The sequence below is a fragment of the Antechinus flavipes genome, chromosome 1, assembly GCF_016432865.1.
Source record: "Antechinus flavipes isolate AdamAnt ecotype Samford, QLD, Australia chromosome 1, AdamAnt_v2, whole genome shotgun sequence".
NCBI classification, from domain to species: Eukaryota; Metazoa; Chordata; class Mammalia; order Dasyuromorphia; family Dasyuridae; genus Antechinus; species Antechinus flavipes.
Genome location: NC_067398.1, coordinates 428,418,456 through 428,438,801, shown reverse-complemented (window position 1 = coordinate 428,438,801; position 20,346 = coordinate 428,418,456). Strand labels below are relative to the sequence as shown.

General features: G+C 33.5%; 1 protein-coding gene across 1 annotated transcript in view; it reads left to right on the top strand.

The window, feature by feature from the left end:
- The window catches only part of PIGN (phosphatidylinositol glycan anchor biosynthesis class N), a 174,137-nt gene that overhangs the window by 112,067 nt on the left and 41,724 nt on the right, over nt 1-20,346 (top strand). The window contains exon 18 of the mRNA XM_051969902.1: nt 682-790. Within this exon, the coding sequence (XP_051825862.1) occupies nt 682-790 (109 nt within the window). The remainder of the gene's footprint in view (nt 1-681; nt 791-20,346) is intronic.

Here is a 20,346-nt window from a genome sequence, read left to right as displayed (position 1 = left end):
TAAGTCATAGATCAATTTTAAGTCATGTAAAAGGGATGTATAGAACCTACCCAACTGAAATCACACCTATTTGCCTATGTCTGTTCACTGTTCAGCAGTGGTTCTCAAAGTATGGTCTAGAGAATCCTGGAGATTTCTGAAATCCTTTTAGAAGGTCTACAAATTCAAAAATAGTTTTTTCCAATATGGTAAATGTCTATAAATATAACCCAGATAAACAAAAATGCTTTGGAGAGATCTTCAATAATTTTTAATAGGATAAAGATACTGAAAACAAAAGTTTGAGAACCACTGGACTAGAGCATTTTTTATGGTTAGCTTTTGTTCATGGCATATGATGAGTACTTCATTATAAATATAAGGTACAGAGAACTTCATTACCTTATACATAGATAGTGCTCTGAAAATATCACAAGGGTATAGCTAATTAGTACAGTGAAGTCTTCCTGAAGTCAGGAGGACCTGACTTCTGACATTTTGACAATTGACATTTGGACCCAAGTTCAAATCTGGCCTCAGATATTTAACACCTCCTAGCTGTGTGACCCTGAGCAAGTCACTTAACCCCAATTGCTTCAAAAAAAGAAATAATAATCTTAAAAAAAGAAAATATCATGAAAATTCATAGAAGTATTTTTTTAAAGGAACTTTTTTTTTTTTTTTTTTTTTTACTTTTCACAGAATAGGAGCAGGTTTCCTCATTTTTTTTATCTCTTTGTCATCCTTTGTATATCTTTGGAAAAGCAAAAGGAAATACATATGTGAAAATCTACCAGTACATCTGTGTCAGGTAAGTTCTGAATCTTTATCATGATAGATGATTACAGAATTTTTATATTGAAAAATTATTCCAATTTCAAATTAAATTTAAATAATACTTCAAATGATAGCAGTTCTACATTTTATACTGCTGAATTTTCCAAAGAGTCACCAGGTCAGAAAGAGATCAAACTCAGACAAAAATGCTGTGAGTATAACATCATCCAATTGCTAACCTGTAAAAGTCCTCTTGGTTTTGCCATTCTATTCATGTATACCCTCTACCTGTGCTGGAAAATACTGGGGAATTAGATTATATCCTATACAAATTTACAGTTCTGTTCAGCCAAACAGGTGCTTATGAGCACTTACTACAGTGCATAAAAGAATTGGGCAATAAGAACCTGGTGTGAATGCATTTCCTATTCTTGCAAAAATTTAAACTTGTCTCCATGATAATTTCACAGGAAATTTTATTCATTAAGAATGGATTTTCCCTTTTCATTCTTGGTGATAATTTCTGAAGTGATCATTCCATTGTAGTTTCAGTTCTTTTTAATCTATTTTTTGTTTGTTTATATAAAATGATAATTTAGAAATATGAGAGATGTATACAATGCTACAAGAATATGCTTACATTTCCTACATTTGAACATTTATTTCACATTTTAAAAAGGATTATAAATATCATAAAAATGATTGTTCATTGAAAAGAACATTGACTGTGGAGTCAGAATCCTTGAGTTCAAGCTCTGCTTCTTATTCTTGTTATTATGTACCTTGGACAAGTAATTTCAAGTAATTTCAATTCCCTTATTTGTAAAATGATGGAATTTTTCTAGACGGTATATGAGATCCTTTTTAGCTATAGAGATTATCTTTATCTTTCTTATTTCTATTGAACTGACTTTCTAAAAGAATAGCTTGGGGAAAAAAAAATCAATGTTGTAACTTTCACTGCTTACACAAGGTCTTATTATTTTTCCTGTGTCTGGGTAGCAAAAAGTGAAGTAAAGAAAGGAAAATGATACAAAAAAATCTTCTTAACTCAGCCAATCTGAATAATTTTCAGATCCAAATTTTTTTCTTTTTAATTTTCTTTTAAATTTCCTATTCATTTTGATTAGTAGACAAGTAAGAAACAGAGAAAGAGGTCTAAAAACATCAATGTAAGGTAAAAGAAACTGAAGGTCAGAATTCACAGAACCTGGGTTGACTGAGGTCCAATCCCTTCTAAGAAGACATCCCTTCTTGATTGTTCTGATAAGTACTCTCCATACCTCAACTTGAGATAAGCAGTGAAGGAAAACCCAGAGCAAAAAACATTTGGAGGCTGCTCTGGAAGGAATTTTTATTTCCATACATCAATTCTAAATCTGCCTTTCTTTTTTTAAACTTTTCCATCATTTTTGATATTTACTTTTGCAAAACCTTATATTCCAAATTTTTTTCCCTCCTTTCCTCGCACCCTTTCCCCTAGAGTGTAAAAATCCAATATATTTTAAATATGTACAATTCTTCTATACATATTTCTACAATTATTTGCTGCAAAAGAAAAATCAGATCAAAAAAGAAAAATATGAGAAAGAAAACAAAATGCAAGCAAACAATGACAAAAAAGTGAAAATACTATGTTGTGATCCACCCTCACTCCCTACCATCCCCTCTCTAGATGTAGATGGCTCTCTTCATCATAAGATCATTGGAACTGGCCTGAATCATCTTATTATTGAAAAGAGCCGTGTCCATCAGAATTGATCATTATACAATCTATTGTTGCCGTGTATAATGTTCTCTTTGTACTCTTCACATCACTTAGCATTAGTTCATGTAAACTCCCCGGACCTCTCTAAAATCATCCTGCTGATTGCTTCTTAGAGAACAATAATATTCCATAATATTCATATATCATAACTTATTCAGCTATTCTCCAACTGAAGGGCATCCATTCAGTTTCCAGTTTCTTGCCACTACAAAAAGGGCTGCCACAAACATTTATGCACATGTGGGTCCTTTTCCTTCCTTTATGATCTCTTTAGGATACAGGCCATTGATGGATCAAAGGGTTTTCCTATTTTGATAGCCCTTTGGGCATAGTTCCAGATTACTCTCCAGAATGGTTGGATCCATTCACAACTCCACCAGCAATGTATTAACATCCCAGTTTTCCCACACCCTCTCCAATATTTATCATTATCTTTTCCAGTCATCTTAGCCAATCTGAGAAGTGTGTACTTCAGTTCTCTGATCAATTGTGATTTAGAGCATTTTTTCATATGACTATAAATGGTTTTAATTTCTTCATCTGAAAGTTGTCTGTTCATATTCTTTGACCATTAATCAGTTGAAGAATGGCTTGTATTCTTATAAATTTGAGTCAATTCGCTATATATTTGAGAAATGAGCCCTGAATCTGCCTTTTTAAAATTTTTCCCCATGACTCATAGTTCTGTTTTCTGAGAACAAGCAGAGTAAGACAACCTTTCTTCCACATGATGGGTCTAGGAATACTTAATAAAGAGAGTTCTTCCTACTTAACCCAGTGTCTGGCACATGTTAATTGTTTTTTAGTATGTCTAATGCTTTCTAACCGCATTTGGCGTTTTCTTTTCCAGTTCATTTTAAGATCAGGAAACTGAGGCAAACAGGGCAAGTGATTTGCCCAATATCACATAAGTATATAAGGCCAGATTTGAATTTAAGAAGATGAGTCTTCCTGACTCCAAGCTTGACATTCTATCTACTGAGTCACCTAGCTGCCCATATCACATAAGTATATAAGGCCAGATTTGAATTCAAGAAGATGAGTCTTCCTGACTCCAAGCTTGACATTCTATCTACTGAGTCACCTAGCTGCCCATCTAGCACATGGAAGGTACTATATAAATGCTCATTGGGACCACATCTCTACTCCCTTCAGCTAATTGTTGTCTGGGATGATTTGTGGTTCCTTTATCATCTTGGTCACTTTCTTCCCTCCTGATGCTGTGTCTCTCACTGGAGCCTAAGATTGAGTTAGCATTTTTGGCTCTTCTGTCACACTGTTAACTTATATATAGTTCAGTAAAACCTCCAGTCGGAGGTCATCCAACCTCTTCTACCCCATCATTTTCTTGTGCAGTTGGTCCTTTGAAACCAAATGTGGGACTTCAGATTTATCACTATTAAATGTCACCTAATGAATTTCATACCACATAGAGCTGAAAGGGTCATGATGAATCATCTAGTCCTACCCCCCACATTTTACAGATGAGGAAACTGAGTCCCCAGAAGTTTAGATGACTTGACTATGCTATCAAAGCTGGAATATGAATACTGGTCCATTGATATTAGTGTTCTTTCTGTTACATTGTGCTTCTCTAAATGTTTTTTTGGATCCTTCTGTCATCTAAAAATGTTAGCTTTATTAGCTAAAATATTAGCAATCTGAAAATTTGGCAAATGATAAACAAACTACATATACTTAGAGTCTTGTCTCTGATAAAAATGTAAACAACATAGAGACAATCAGAGATCATAAAAGGCTTTCCCTACAGAGAATGAGCATTTCAATCTGATCATTCAAATACTTCTGAATCTCCCAAATTGCACCATCATCTAATTTCTCCCTTCTTGTTCACAAGAATAGCATGAAGGATTTTGTGATATACCTTATGAATTACAGGCATATTGTGCTTATCTCATTCCCCTTGTTTCTAACCTAACTGCCCTCGTAAAAAGCAAGGTAGCCAGGCATGACCTGTCCAAATGCAGCCATCCTGGATCTTAGCAATTATTGTCTCCCTTCAATGATGTTCTTAAGCCAGACTATTGGTAATATATCCCTGAGGCAGAGCCAAGCTGGCAGAAAGAATTAAAAATTCCAAATAGATCTAGAAAGCACATTGATCCATATAACAATTGGGAAATCCAAATATAGTGGGCCATTTTTCAAGCTTAGGTCAGCATAAAGGAGACAGAGAGACCTATGTTCATTGGGGAAAATATCTAGTCAGGAATGGCCATTTAAAGAATACCAGTACAAAGGGTGGCTATATGCCAGAATAAGAAAAATCCAGCACAAAGGAGCAAAAACTTGTACAGGATATAGGAACAGGTGCCATTTTAGAAGGCAAAAGATCTATTCTTATAACCAAGAATGCCTTACCCCGAATAATGAGTATAATACTGTTGAGGGGGGGATGGAGATGAGATGGGAAATGGAGCTTTAGTGAAAGAGAATGTTCACTAATTTTGAAATGCAAATACAATGGTCAAAAGGAACATAAAAATAGAAATATGAAGATTTTATAAGACAAACTATACAAGGATAAACTGTTTACATTATAATATGGGAAGATGATATTTGTGTCCCCTCAGAATGTTTTCATTATTCATAGCAATCGTAGAATGTATCTAAGGGAGTCTTAAAAATATAGAAATTAGCATTTCTAAAGGAGTCTGGTTCTGTTATGGCTTTGTAATCATAAAAGAAGAATGGAAAGGAAAATAAAAAAGAAAATGGGGAGGGGGAAAGAAGAAAAGGATGGTGAAGATTATCTCAAATAAATGAGGTATACAATAAGTTGTCTATGTGAACAAGAAGGAAGGGGTGGAGAAAAATAAGTGACATTTGAACCTCGCTTTTAATTAAACTAGTCAAGAGAGGGAAAAATACAAACATATACATGTTGAAGTTCAAACCCCAAAAGGGTGGGGTTTCAGATAGATATCATAAGGAATCTCAAAAGAATTTGCAGTCTCGAAATCATCTCCAAGGTAAGGAGCAAAGTTTATTATAATTGTAACACCAATTGAAGTTCCAGAGGAATTTTTCAGAGAACTGGGAGCAAGAAGATAAATTTATAGGAAAAAAGTTAAAGAGACTAGGAACTTCATGTTACTTATTTGCTAATTTTATGCTTGATCTATTCACTATTGTTTTATGAACTTGTTATCACTAACCAACAGATTGTTTATCTGATGATCAGCAGTGTTTGTAGGATTATAGTCCTAAAGCCATGGAGCCTTAGGGTTATTGTTGTATCTTCCCTAAAAACTAGGGGAAGAAATATGTAACTTTATTACTATAGTATTCCTAAGGCTAGAAGATCTTGGAATTATTGGCAAACAGATCATTAGAACTATAGCATTTCTAAGGCCAGGGAGCCTCAGGATTATTGCAGCATTTCTCTAGAAGCTGCAACCCATAAGACACACACACATGATTGTGTATAGAAATATATTTTACACCAAAAGGAAAAGGGGAGAAGGGGAAGAAAAAGAGAGAGAAGATTAAAAGAGAGAAAGTAGTTTTAAGCAAAACAAACTCTAAGGATGTACAGATATTTAGAACAGTTCTTTATGGTGGTAAAAACTTGAAAATTGGGAAAGGATATGTCCATCTATTAGATAATTACTGAACAAGTATTAGTGTGTAAATGTCATTGAATATTATTGTTTTATAAGAAATGATGAAAGAAAGCTTTCAGTAAACAGAACATGGGGCCTAGTGTCAGTAAGACAATTTCAAATTTGGTCTCAGATACTTACCAGCTGTGTGACTGGGCAAGACACTTAACCCATCTGCCCCAGTTTCCTCACTTGTAAAATGGGAATGATAATAATATTTTTTATTTCATAAGGTTGTTGTGAAGCTGTAAAGTGCATTCTTATATATGTTTAATACATATTATTTAATAATAAATACTTATTCCTGGTCATCTATTCCCTCTCCTCTTCATAGAGAGCCAAAAGACTGAAAGAAAATTGGGACTTTATTTTTGTCCATGGGGAAAATTGTTTTGCTTTATTATACATGTTTATAACATTGAAGGGAGGGAGGAAAAAAAGGTGGGAGAGAACAAAAATAGATTTTTACTTACTTAAATAAAAATATAATTTAAATTATACATTCCAGAAAATTTGTCAAGAATGAAAGCTAAACACATTAATTTGTACTCTAAATAATCTTCTTTGTTCCCTTTAAAAAAAAAATAGGACATTATTTGCTCCTTTCCAATCATATGATAGTGTTTTTCCTGTTCTCTGTGATTTTTCAGAGACCACTGAAAGATGCTTTGCAATCATATCCAGTAGTTCTTTGAGGTAAACCTAGTTCACCAGGGTCTACTGTTCTAAACCCAATAAGCTACACTTACTTTCTTCTCATTTATTTTGGGTTTTAACTTCCTTTTAAGCATCTTTGATATGCCTTCCTAGTCAAAAACATCTTCCTTATCAGAGAACAGTAGCACAATAAGGGCTTAGCAGTTTGGGCTTCTCTCATGGGTCAACAAGCATTTATTAGATACCTGTTGTGTGAGGACAGGGACTATCTTTTGACTCTTTTCTTGTCTTCAGCACTTAGCACAGTACCTGGGCACAAACTTGGTGCTTAATGACTGCTTACTGACTGACTGACAAACACTTTGTTTTCTATTGAGGATTCAGAAATGATATGTTATCCTAATCTTCCTCGAGAACAGTTATTACCACATTAGTTCCCTGCTTGAGAATCTTCAGCAGGGCTTTTTTACCTCTAGGATGAATACAAACACTTCAGCTTCATATAAAGTCCTTCACAAGTTGCCACTGACTTTGGGACACTATATTTCAACATACTAGCTCATGTTCTGTGCTCCAAACTTGAAAGCATCCTGTCTCCTGACTTCATGCTTGTGCATAGCTCTTTACTATAGTACCTTCCTCTGCTGCTCCTTCTTCTGTAATCTTTTTATTATTCTCCCTGCTTGTCAATGCTCTCTCCCACATGAAATCATTTTATATTTATTTATCTGTTAATATGTTTTATTTTCCAGTTTGATATAAGCTCCAGGAGAGTGAGTGTGGTTCATTTTTTTCCTTTCTATTCCTGGTCTAAGCAATATAATAACAGTTATTATTATAATAATTGTGAATGTTTTCTTATTGAATTATATTATCCCATCTAGCTTTGATTGTGGTCCTTCTTTGATAATCTTTTTGTCCCCGAGAGCTAAAAACAAAACAAAACAAAAAAACTTCATTGTTGTATTATATATTCATTACCATCCCTGATTTATTTTGAGCTTTAATAATTCACAACAGTAATATATGCATATGTTAAATTATGCCTTGTTTTCTACTTTCTCTAGAATGATTTTCAAGAGAGAATGGTCAATTTCTCCCTAGATTCCTATCATATCTAATTTCAGAAACAAGTTCCTTCATATTGGTCAAAATCAAGTCCAGAAGAAGTTTCCCTTACCACTGCCTTCTGTTTTAGCAGAATGAAACTATCATTAAAGTGAGTCAGGAATGAATCAGCTACTCTTCTTTAGGCAGAGAGAATTCTAACAAATATTGGGATATTGAAAGTCCTCCATCACTTTCATATCATAAGCTGTATATTATCATACTTTTGTACCCGAGTTGTGATATGCTATTCCTCTATATGCAAAGGAAACCTTCAGGATTCAGCAAAATTTAACTTAAAGTTTTGCATATTTCTTCTCCCCAAGAAGTATAGTGACACTGCTGTCTCTTATGATAGTTTTACTCTTGGCATAGTATTACTTCACTGTCATAGTTTTCCTCTGTCTCTCTTATCCTATGGGTTTTAGTCAGTTGCCCTTCCATTTCCTTTTATTCTCCATCCCAAGCCATATAATCCTTGTTCTAGCACTTAGAGACCAGAGCATCTATGGGGTAATTGGCATGGGGAACCTGAGAATAGCTAGGTGAAGAAAATGCTGACCAGCGAGAGTCAGATTTTATAAAAAGGTCAGAACCTGTATTCTATGCTGGAGATGGGGGCAGCAAGACAGGGAGATGCTTGAGAAAGGGAATCTGGGTAAAAGTACGTACCTATTCTTTTCTCTCCTCCAAGCTTGGATCTTTCAAACCACATTAAATAAAGTTTCCAAAAAGTTGAATATTTCTCCAATCTCATATTTAGGTAGAGAAAAGAAGTATCTACTGGAGTAGATAACCTAGTAAGTATATTATGAATAACAGGTGAAATAACAAGTATCCCTTTGTAATTGTTGGTTGTAAAAAATGGTTGGGAAAGGGAAATAGTTGCTGGCAGTTGCCTCATTTAATAACAATAATTGTCATGCCATGATTTTAGCTTACCATGCCTGTGTCATTAATGTGTGACTTTTGTTGTTTTTTATTCATTTTTCAGTCATGTCCAATCCCTTGTGACCCCAGTTGGGGTTTTCTTGGCAAAGATACTGGTGTAGTTTGCCATTTCTTTCTCCAACTCATTTTATAGATAAGGAAACTGAGGCAAACAGGGTTAAATGACTTGAATGCATATCTTGTAAGTATCTGAGGCTGGATTTGACCTCAACAAGAGAAGTCTTCTTGACTTCAAACCTGGCACTCTATCTACTCTATCTGCCATATAAGTGACTCATGCATCAAATTACATGTGTGTCAGGTAAAACTTTCAAATTCCCAATAATCATAAAACATTGAAAAACACTATAGATCATAGGTGATAGATTTAGAGCCATAAGGGACCTTAGAGGCAACCAGTCTAATCCATTTTGCAGATAAGGAAACTCTGGCACAGAGAGTTTAAATGACTTTTTAAAGAATGCCATCAAGTTATCCTAAGTAAATTTAAACTCGGGATCTGTTGACTCAAGTTTCTTGCCTTACCCACCATGCCACATGTTGCCTCTCTAAGTATCTATCATAATTAAGGTATATAGAGCGATAGAAGTCATATAATTAAGATACCTTATATAATTGCACATACTTACTTTTTTTTTGTGCGTGCATTTAGATACCTACAAGTATACTTTCACAGTATTGGAAGCCCTCAGGATTCAGGAAATTTTAATTTGCAGTGTCAACTGGTTATAGTGCAGCATGTTCTCCCCAAGATGTGATGACACTTTGATACTATCTCTAATTATATTTTTATATTCAGTGTAATACTTCATGCTGAATAATTTCATTGTCCCTTTTGTCTTGTGTTAAAAAGTATGAGTTTTGTTTCCCATCCTTTTCTCTTACTCCCTTCTCTCCACACCAACTATTTTCTTGCCCTCTCTCTGCTTCAGTGGTTTCTAGACCTGACTTCCTGGGGTTACCAGCTATTCATTTACTTCTTCCAACCTGTCTCTTTCTCTCTTTACTAAACACCTGTCTCCCTTTTCAGTGCTCATCTCAAATATAAAGAATTGAAGACAGAATAAATCTTACCTTTGCTGCCATAGCAACAACTGCCAGCTGCTTTTTTCCCCACTAGCTTCTGAAGTTTCTTGATGGTGAGAAAATTGTTTTGCATAAATATCTATGAACTAGGTTACAAAGTGTGAAAGAGAAATATCTGTAAAATGAAGGAGGAACATATGCTAAGGTATTTGGGGTTTGGCTCACCCTAAAGCCTGCATTCATCATGGTTCTTAGGAATTGATAAGGCTGGGAAATGGAGCTAGAATTTCATTATTATAAGGAACTTCTCAGATTAAAAAAAAACTCTAATAATATAAGTTGGCACCTTCTCTTCAGTATACAAATTTTAGAGGATTGCTTAGGATATTGAGAAATAAATTGTTTTTTTTTTTTATTTATTTTATAATAATTTTTATTGACAGAACCCATGCCAGGGTAATTTTTTTTACAACATTATCCCTTGCACTCACTTCTGTTCCAATTTTTCCCCTCCCTCCCTCCTCCCCCTCCCCTAGATGGCAAGCAGTCCTATATATGTTAACTATGTTGCAGTATATCCTAGATACAATATATGTGTGCAGAACCTAACAGTTCTCTTGTTGCACAGGGAGAATTAGATTCAGAAGGTAAAAATAACCTGGGAAGAAAAACAAAAATACAAATTATTTACATTCATTTCCCAGTATTCTTTCTTTGGATGTAGCTGCTTCTGTCCATCATTGATCAATTGAAACTGAGTTAGGTCTCTGTCAAAGAAATCCACTTCCATCAGAATACATCCTCATACAGTATCGTTGTTGAAATATATAATGATCTGCTCATTTCACTTAGCATCAGTTCATGTAAGTCTCTCCAAGCCTCTCTGTATTCATCCTGCTGGTCATTTCTTACAGAACAATAATATTCCATAACATTCCTATACCACAATTTACCCAACCATTCTCCAATTGATGGGCATCCATTCAATTTTCAGTTTCTAGCCATTACAAACAGGGCTGCCACAAACATTTTGGCACATACAGGTCCCTTTCCCTTCTTTACTATTTCTTTGGGATATAAGCCCAAAAGTAGCACTGCTGGATCAAAGGGTATGCACAGTTTGATAACTTTTTGGGCATAATTCCAGATTGCTCTCCAGAATGGTTGGATTCATTCACAATTCCACCAACAGTGCATCAATGTCCCAGTTTTCCCTCATCCCCTCCAACATTCATCATTATTTTTTCCTGTCATCTTAGCCAATCTGACAGGTGTGTAGTGGTATCTCAAAGTTGTCTTAATTTGCATTTCTCTGATCAATAGTGATTTGGAACACTTTTCATATGAGTGGTAATAGTTTCAATTTCATCCTCTGAAAATTGTCTGTTCATCTCCTTTGACCATTTATCAATTGGAGAATGGCTTGATTTCTTAAAAATTTGAGTCAATTCTCTATATATTTTGGAAATGAGCCCTTTATCAGAACCTTTAACTGTGAAGATATTTTCCCTTCTAATCTTGTTTGCATTAGTTTTGTTTGTACAAAGGCTTTTTAATTTGATATAATCAAAAATTTCTATTTTGTGATCAGTAATGGTCTCTAGTTCATCTTTGGTCACAAATTTCTTTCTCCTCCATAAGTCTGAGAGATAAACTATCCTATGTTCCTTTAATTTATTTATAATCTCGTTCTTTATGCCTAAATCATGGACCCATTTTGATCTTATTTTGGTATACGGTGTTGTGTGGGTCCATGCCTAAATTTGCCATACTAATTTCCAGTTATCCCAGCAGTTTTTATCAAATAATGAATTCTTATCCCAAAAGTTAGGATCTTTGGGTTTGTCAAACACTAGATTGCTGTAGTTGACTATTCTGTCTTGTGAACCTAACCTATTCCACTGATCAACTAATCTGTTTCTTAGCCAATACCAAATGATTTTGGTGACTGTTGCTTTATAATATAGTTTTAGATCAGGTACAGCTGGGCCATCTTCATTTGATTTTTTGGGGGAAATAAATTATTTTCCTGAGATTACAGTCAAGATGCCTAAAAGGTAGGTGGGACCCAAGTGTTTGTGGTTCTGAGGTTAATTCCCCAGGAGTTGATATTATGTTAATGTTACAGTAGATATTAACCTTAATGTCTAAGTGCATGGTTTCCTTGTTATTCCTAGTTATCTCCTACCCTATACGGAAGCCAAAGAAGTAATTCATCAACAGAGATTTATAAATTTGGGGAACATTTTTTTTCCTTTGGCATATTAATTTCTTTATAGAAATTTAAATTAATTGTATAAGCAAATATAAGATTGGCACAATTAATCTGTCAGTTACTTCAGACCTATTGCTACAATCAGGATTTTATCTCTGTCCTTACAATCATTACTGTCTTCCTTAAAACAAAAACAACTTCTCTTCCTTTAACAGTGTTAAAATAGATATGATTTTGTTAAAAGTTAGCATTTTCTAGCTAGAGCTTGTAGAGACTCTGCTTCTCAAAAAACTCAAACATGAGAGCCATGGATGGAAGTAAGAGAGAGGCAAATTTCAATTGTTTCTCTCTTTCTTTTGTTCTTTCTTTCTTTCTTCCTCCCTTCTTCCCTTCCTTCCTCCTTCTCTCCCCTCCTTCTTCCTTCCTTCTCTTACTCCCTCCCTCCCTCCCTCCCTTCTTCCCTTCCTCCTTTCCTTCTTCCCTCCCTGCTTCCCTTTTCTTTTCTTTTCTTTCTTTTTCCTTCCTTCCTTCCTTCCTTCTCTTTTTCCTTCCTTCCTTCTTCCTTCCTTCCTTCCTTCCTTCCTTCTTCCTTCCTTCCTTCCTTCCTTCTTCCTTCCTTCCTTCCTTCCTTCTTCCTTCCTTCCTTCCTTCTTCCTTCCTTCCTTCCTTCCTTCCTTCCTTCCTTCCTCCTTCCTTCCTTCCTTCCTTCTTCCTTCCTTCCTTCCTTCATTCCTTCCTTCCTTCCTTCCTTTCTTCCTTTCTTCCTTCTTTCTTTCTACTGCTGAGCAGTTGAGGCTAACTTCTGATTGGACAATATTCTATGGGCATATGCTTGGAAAATGGTCTTTTCCACGATCTGTGCTGGCTCAATGATTGTGTATAGAAGATTGTAGGAGGGACTAGGGGGTGGAGTAAAGCTAGCCAGAGACACGATCTCAGCGGTAGATGAGGGGGAAGGCAAGTCGAGGAGATTTTTCTCCCATCCTGTTCAATCCTGTGTCTAAGACCAAGAATAAAGATGAACTTTTGCTTATCCTGACTCTGGCTGATTCTGGAGGGTCCTGAGTGTGAGCACGATCGTTATATTTCCTTCCTTCCTTCCTTCCTTCTTTCTTCCTCTCTTCCCTCCCTCTCTCCTTCCATGTTCTCTCTCTGTCTCTGTCTCTGTTTCTGTCTCTGTCTCTGTCTCCCCACCTTTCCATCCTTTCTTTCTTTCTTTCTAAAATCTCTGAGCTAGAAGAGATATCAGAGGCCCCCTAGTCCAGCCTATATTTCCTCTACAATGTATTCAGTATATGTGACTTTCTAGTCTTTGGTTGAAGATCTCCAAGGAAATTAACTTCAGATCTTCCTAAAGTAGCTCATTCAATTGTTTAGATTCCTCTACTGGTTAGAAGTTTTTCTTTTTTATCAAACTTAAAATAGCTACTTTGCCACCCATTGTTCTTAGAACTATTCTCTGTTGCCATCAGATCAGAATGCAGTAGGACTGTTATATCCCTAATTCTGGGCATTGCCTCTCATAATGTTTTATAAGATCATATTTTATTGTTTTGAAGGCTTCATCACTGGGTTAGATAATACTGAGTTTTTAGGTCACAGAAATATTCTGATCTTTTTTGGGCAAATTGTTATCTAGCTTTGAAAACATCTCTGGTATAACAGAAATCAGTAAGGAAATATAATTCCCTTTAGTATTATAAATTGCTTTTAAAAAGTAAATGCATTTTATTAAATAAAATAAAGCTTTATATGTCATCTTAATTGTCATGAAATATTTCTCCACTCAAGTATTCATTGGAAATAATCTTAGATATATTTACTCACTTTGAGATAATCACCCAAAACTTTTTTCTCATTCTAAATATTCTTTAAATTTACTCACATTTTAAATAATGGAGACAACACGTACCACATAGAAAGGGGGTAAGAGAGATGAAAGCCCTGGGAGACCTTACAGCATCAGAGCATATAGAAATATTCAGAAATCTTTAGGGTAGATGAGCAGATTTTCAAGGGGATCTGGAAAGTGCAATAACAGTGTTGATGGTAAGACCTAGTACATTTTAAGGAGTAATAACAAGATAGAATATAAAAATCCCGTATTCCACCTAGAACGTTATATAGTTGTCTACTCCTTTCATCCAAATTGTGGAATGGCCCCATTGCTGAACCATGACTGTTAGAAAGAGGGTAATGAATTTAAGGGTTGGAATGAAGTAGAGGTTTCATAGTTATTGCTAATGAGAGTACATATCAAGAGTCTGCTTCTAGCTAGGAGGCTTGTTCAACTTTAAGAACTAGAAAGCAGGGGATAAAAAACGGAAAGGAAGATCATAACAATTCATGATGCCTGTGCCTTCTGGTCTGGGCCATGTGTTGGGATATTGGTAGTGAGCTGGCTGGGATGAGCTCAGAGAAGATTTCAGTGCTCTTTGGCATATATTGCACTATAAAAGGTCCTTTGATATTTCAGGATTGTCAAAAACTGCTAATTTTTTATGTAAAGTGGAAATGAAATCATTTTGACTTTATGAAATATATTTACTTGTATCTTTGTTACTACCTTTTGCTTACTATTAAAATATAATAATATGGGGCAGCTAGGTGGTACAGTGAATAGAGCAGCTTGGAAGTCAGGAGGTCCTAAGTTCAAATCTGGCCTCAGATACTTAACACTTCCTAACTGTGTGACTCTGAGCAAGTCACTTAACCCCAAATGCCTCAGCAAAATAAATAAATAAATATTATATTATATAATAATATGAAACCCATGGACTTTTTGGAAGATCTATTAAATGAGTTAACAAAAACATAAGTGAGGGAGTTTTAGAAGTGATAAAGCAATGTTAACTATTCTGTCTTTTTTTTCATTTCTACTCTTTAAAAATTTAAAAACAAATACCATGGATGATGATTATTAATACATAAATGAACTAAGTAAGATTTTTACTCAAATTCTTTTTTTAGTATTCATCTTTAGTCAAGGTTTGAGTCAAATATAATGAAGCAGGTTTTTTAGCCCAGTCCATCTAGATTGGAGATTTTTTTCATAAGATAAATCATTTGGGGCTTGATTAACTTCTTTCCAGATAAGATTATATAAGTTATCTATTTTTTATTTTGAATTTTTGTTTTTGTTATTGATTGCATCCATTTCCTATAAAGTTTTCAGTTATTTTGGCATGTTATTGGAATATTGGTTTTCTTCATTTTCATAAATTAGGTATATATTCTTTTTTATTTGTTAATTTGGGTTTCTCCCTTTTTTTTTGGTAAGATTAATGTTTTTTAAGTCTTAAAATAGTTAACCCTTTGATTTGCTTTTAGTTCATTTTTTAAAATTGTGGTTCTAGCCAATTCATCTTAAATTCTAAAAGTTCTTGTTCTTGTTTGCACAGTGTTAATTTGTTGTTTTCCTAGGATTTTGAAAAAAACTTTTTTTAAAAATCCAAAACTTAGTTCACTTTTTTTTCCTTTCAAGTTCAGCAATATCAGTCAATTAACATTTATTAAAGTCTATCATGTAGAGTGCTAACGAATATGTATATAAGCACATAAAATAATCCCTGCCCTTGTGTATATTGTTGAGCAATAAAATGTACAGATAGCTAAATAAAAATAAAGTGCATATAAACTAATCAAAGGAAAGGCATTCATAATAGGGAAAGCCTGATGGAGGCTATGTCATCTGCCCTGTGTTTTGAAGGAAGGCAGAGATTCTTATAAGAGAATGTGAAGAAGGGAGAACATTCTTGTCATGGGGAATGATTATACAAAGATGCAAAATGGATGACTAGAATGTTGTGTATGGAGAAGAGATAACAGACAACTTTGATTAGAAAGGAGAACATATAAAAATGATCAATGAAATGAGTAAATATTCTTATTGGTATGAGAATTAAGTAAGGTCAGGGTTTTTTGTTTATTTGTTTTTTGGTAACCTGTGTCCCGGAAGCTGAAAATCCAAACTTGAATGGACCTGATTCAGTTTTGGAGTTGTCCCTACAAAAATCACATTTATTTGTTAGTTTCAAGTGTTCAAAGATATAAATTTTCTACTAAAGACTATTTTAACTATCTCAAAAATCTCGCTGTATTTTGTAATTACTTATATTCTCCCTTTATTGTTTTTATAATTTAATCTTTTGACTCATCATTAAGATAAGATTTATCTTATCATATCCATTTATATGTACATCTTTTGTTCATATTTCTTTTATTGGTTACATTGTCTTTATGTGTTTTCCTTAAAATGTCTGTTGCTTCCTTTTCACATATATTTGAGTTCTTTTTTATCTGACACATGATTTTTTTGGCATAAATTGTATAGAAGCCTAAAAAATACATATAATTCCTAAAATTAGCATTCTGAAGTTTCATTTAAGTCTATTCAATTTAGTTTTTATGATATTTTATTCAGATCTGTAACTTCTTTTTTGTTCATCTTTCTGTTGAATTTCTCAAGCTATTAACAGGAATATTATACTTTCCCAGGATTTGTGTCTTCCTCTTTAAATCTTTTCCCTTTTTAGTTAGTCTTACTTTGAAGACTTTTCTTGCTATGCCATTTGATTCTAGTATTCAATACTATTATTAATTTTCCACATTGACTTTAATCATAAAATAGTTTTTCTTCTTAGCCCTCTTAATGGTGTCTACCTTTGTTTTTGTCATCTAAGACATTATGATTATAACTTTTGCTTTTTTTGATTCAACTAGTGTTGAATTTTATTTTAGTTCTTCATTTAGAATTTTCATGAGGCCTTGTGTTTTAGATATATAAGAAACAAATGATTAGATTTTGTTTTCTAACATGCTTTTCAAACTAGAATTAGTGAATTCATCCCAGTAACATTTATTAAAATTTTTCTTTCCCCTTCATTACATTTTGTTACATTATTTTTTTCTCTTTTTGTTAGCTCAGGGTATGTTATACTACCTATTTTGTATTGTTTTGTTTTTAACAACCCAATGTTACTTCCTTCATTCTTCTGTACTTAATTGCCATAGCACCACAATACAAAAAGAACTGCCCCTCCTTCAAAAAAATCCCCAAAACAATCAAACATAAATTCACCAAAGACAGATTCCAGGTTCTATATTTACTTATATAATTATTAAAATAATTATTTTAATCCATGGGGTTCAGATAAAAGTATAGTTTAATAATCACCTTCTCTTCTTTATTCTACACCTTAGTATTAATTGTTACTTGAGGTGCCCAAATTCAATAAGTATTTTCCTTTCCTTACATTTAGTCTTGTGGATTATCTGGGGGTGAGGGATAAGGCAGTGTCAGATACTACACTAAGCACTCTACATATATTATCTTGTTTTATTCTTACAACAATTCTTGGAATTAGATACTGTCATTATGCCCATTTCACAGTTGAGGAAATTGAGTCAGAGGTTAAATGACTCAACTAGTCACAAGTTGATAAGTATCAGAAGTTACATTTGAACTCATACCTTCCTGACTCCAGATGTAGCCCCCTATCTACCTATGTCTCTAATTCTTTCTCTGTTATTTTCATGGAATATTCCCTTCAAATTTCTTATCGTTTTTTTTTTTTTAATGACCTTTATACTTGATATGACTTAGAAACTTTGTCACCCACTTATTACATATAAACACTTAGTGATCTATAATTCATTAATTGCTTTCAAGAATAGATTACTTGTTAAACTCTCACTTTTTGGCAAATTTGCATGTCATTCACTGCTTAGTTCTGTATTTTTCAACAGAAAAGAATTAAATTTCGTGACATCATTGAAGAATTATATTTCCTTATGATATATATTCAATTCTGCAGCATAAATGATTTACCAATTTAAGGTGATTTCCACTGTATTTGAGTAGATTTTGTTTTCTGCAATCAATCAGTAGTTTTGCACAATTCAAATTTCTGCTTGATAAAATAATTGCTTCTCCATCATTTCTATTTGCAAGAGTATATCCAATATCAAAGTTTCAAACTTGGTATCCATGTTGCTGGGTGAGGTAAACTTTGGGTTACTCTATGTCAGCATTTTAGAGATTCTAGCAATCAATCAATTAACATAGTGCTCTCTATTCCTGGTATTTCTATATGATTTTTAAAATATTCTTTACTGAAAAATGGCATCCACCAGCATCCATCTATTTCTTCATATTTTTCTGAAACTTCAATAACTCTCTAGTGGATTTATTGAGCTGTTTCTAAAGCACCTTTAATAAGTAGAGAACTAAATTCTTCTACTTTTGTTATTAATATTTTTTCTCTGTTTACCCACAACTAAATTTGGATCTGATTACACAAAAACGAAAGGATTTTGTGAGGTAAAAAAAAAAACAATTCCTCTAAAAAGAAGAAACAGATTGGAAGTGGAAAATATTTGAAGCGAGGTAAAAAAAAATTCCTCTAAAAAGAAGAAACAGATTGGAAGTGGAAAATATTTGAAGCAAATGTATTTAATAAAATACTCCACTTTCTATAAAAAGCATTAATATATTCTCTCCCATTGAGCAATGGTCAAGGAACAAAAGAAAATACTTTACATAGAAAGAAATCCATATTGTTGACAACTGGGGCTAGAGGATAGAGCAATAAACTCCACTTAGAGCTTTCCTTTATGGAGGTCAGACCATGGACTTTGAAACTCATTGAATTTTTCATCTGTAGCTCTGCTTGATTTCTGCTCCACAGAACTTTCTAGATACTCTCTATGGATCTGCTCCTCTTCAGCTCCTTTTTGTGTGTTGTCTTTCCCTTTTAGATAATAAGCTCCTTGAGAGCAAGGAATGCCCTTCTTATTTTTTATCCTTAGCCTTATCACATTGCCTAACACAAAGTAGATTCTTAATAAATATTTATTGAATTGTCTTGAACTACCTGAAAAGATATTCAAATTCTGTAAACATAATAGAAATAAAAATCAACTTAGCATTATTATATTATTTTATATCCACTACAATAGCAAAAGGAGAGAATTGCCAGAACCTAATTGTAGTTTTAGGATATTACATGTATGTGTATGTATGTATATATGTGTGTGTGTGTGTATATATGTGAGTGTGTGTATGTGTGTGTATATGTAAATATAATTGGATTATGTATGTAATGTATTATGTGTGTATATATAATATGTATACACATAGATATATGGCTTAGACATATGTGTGATGCATATAATTTGTGTATGCATTATATATGTCTAATAATTTAAAACTTAGAGCTCTAAGAACTGCATGATGGGGGGACACTTTGTATGAATTTCAGTGTTGCTGAGGATATGGAGAAGCAGGGACTTTAATCATTTGTTTACATATTGTAGACTAGTACAAATGTTTTAGAAAGTAATACAGCATTAAATCCTGTGAGTTTATATATTTTACACTAGAAATTCCATTTCTAGAATTCTATCTTGACAATATCATATGGGTAGGGGGAAAGGGCAGAGAAAAGTCTCTGCATGAAAAAGATTGATAGTTGCTTTATATATGGTAGCAAGATATTGGAAAACAACCTATGTGTTCAACAAATGGAAAATGCCTGGATAAAGTATGTTTTTTTAAAAATATATTGAAATGTTGTTGAAAATGCTCAATCTTAAGCATATAAGGAAATATTTAAAAATTTATATGAGGCAGTGAAGCTTGAAATTAGCAGAGCCATGATATTTCTCATATTGATCCTTTTCTTTCTATTCACATAGTTGTACTTTATTCACCTATACCCAAATTTAAGCCCACATCTACACTAGCTTAAATTGTAACTTCTTACTTGATCTCCATACTTCCAGTCTTAAGTAGTAGACACATTTATATTGTCAATGGCTTTTCTTAACTACCTAAATATATGGTGGGCAAAGTACTAAAATTTACAGGCTTAGGATTATATTTTTAGTAAAAATGGGTAGAGGAATATTTCTATCATCATAATTTGTGAAGTACAAGCTATAGTATAACCAAAGAAGATTATGTCTTGGTCTTTCCCAAGTACTAAAAACTCATATTTCATGAGAAAAAAAAATCATTAGAAAGCTTTAAAAATAGTGCTGAAAATCTGATTATCATTGTAAATACTAGCTTTATGTGTTTACAGGGTAACACAGACATAAAAGATGGTATCTTTTACATATGAATTAAAAAATAAATATTGCTTCCTGTCATCCTATCTTGTTCTTTTTTGACTTGAATCAATTTATAAAAAGCAGTCATATATAATAAAGTAATACTTCAAATAATTTTGATGAAG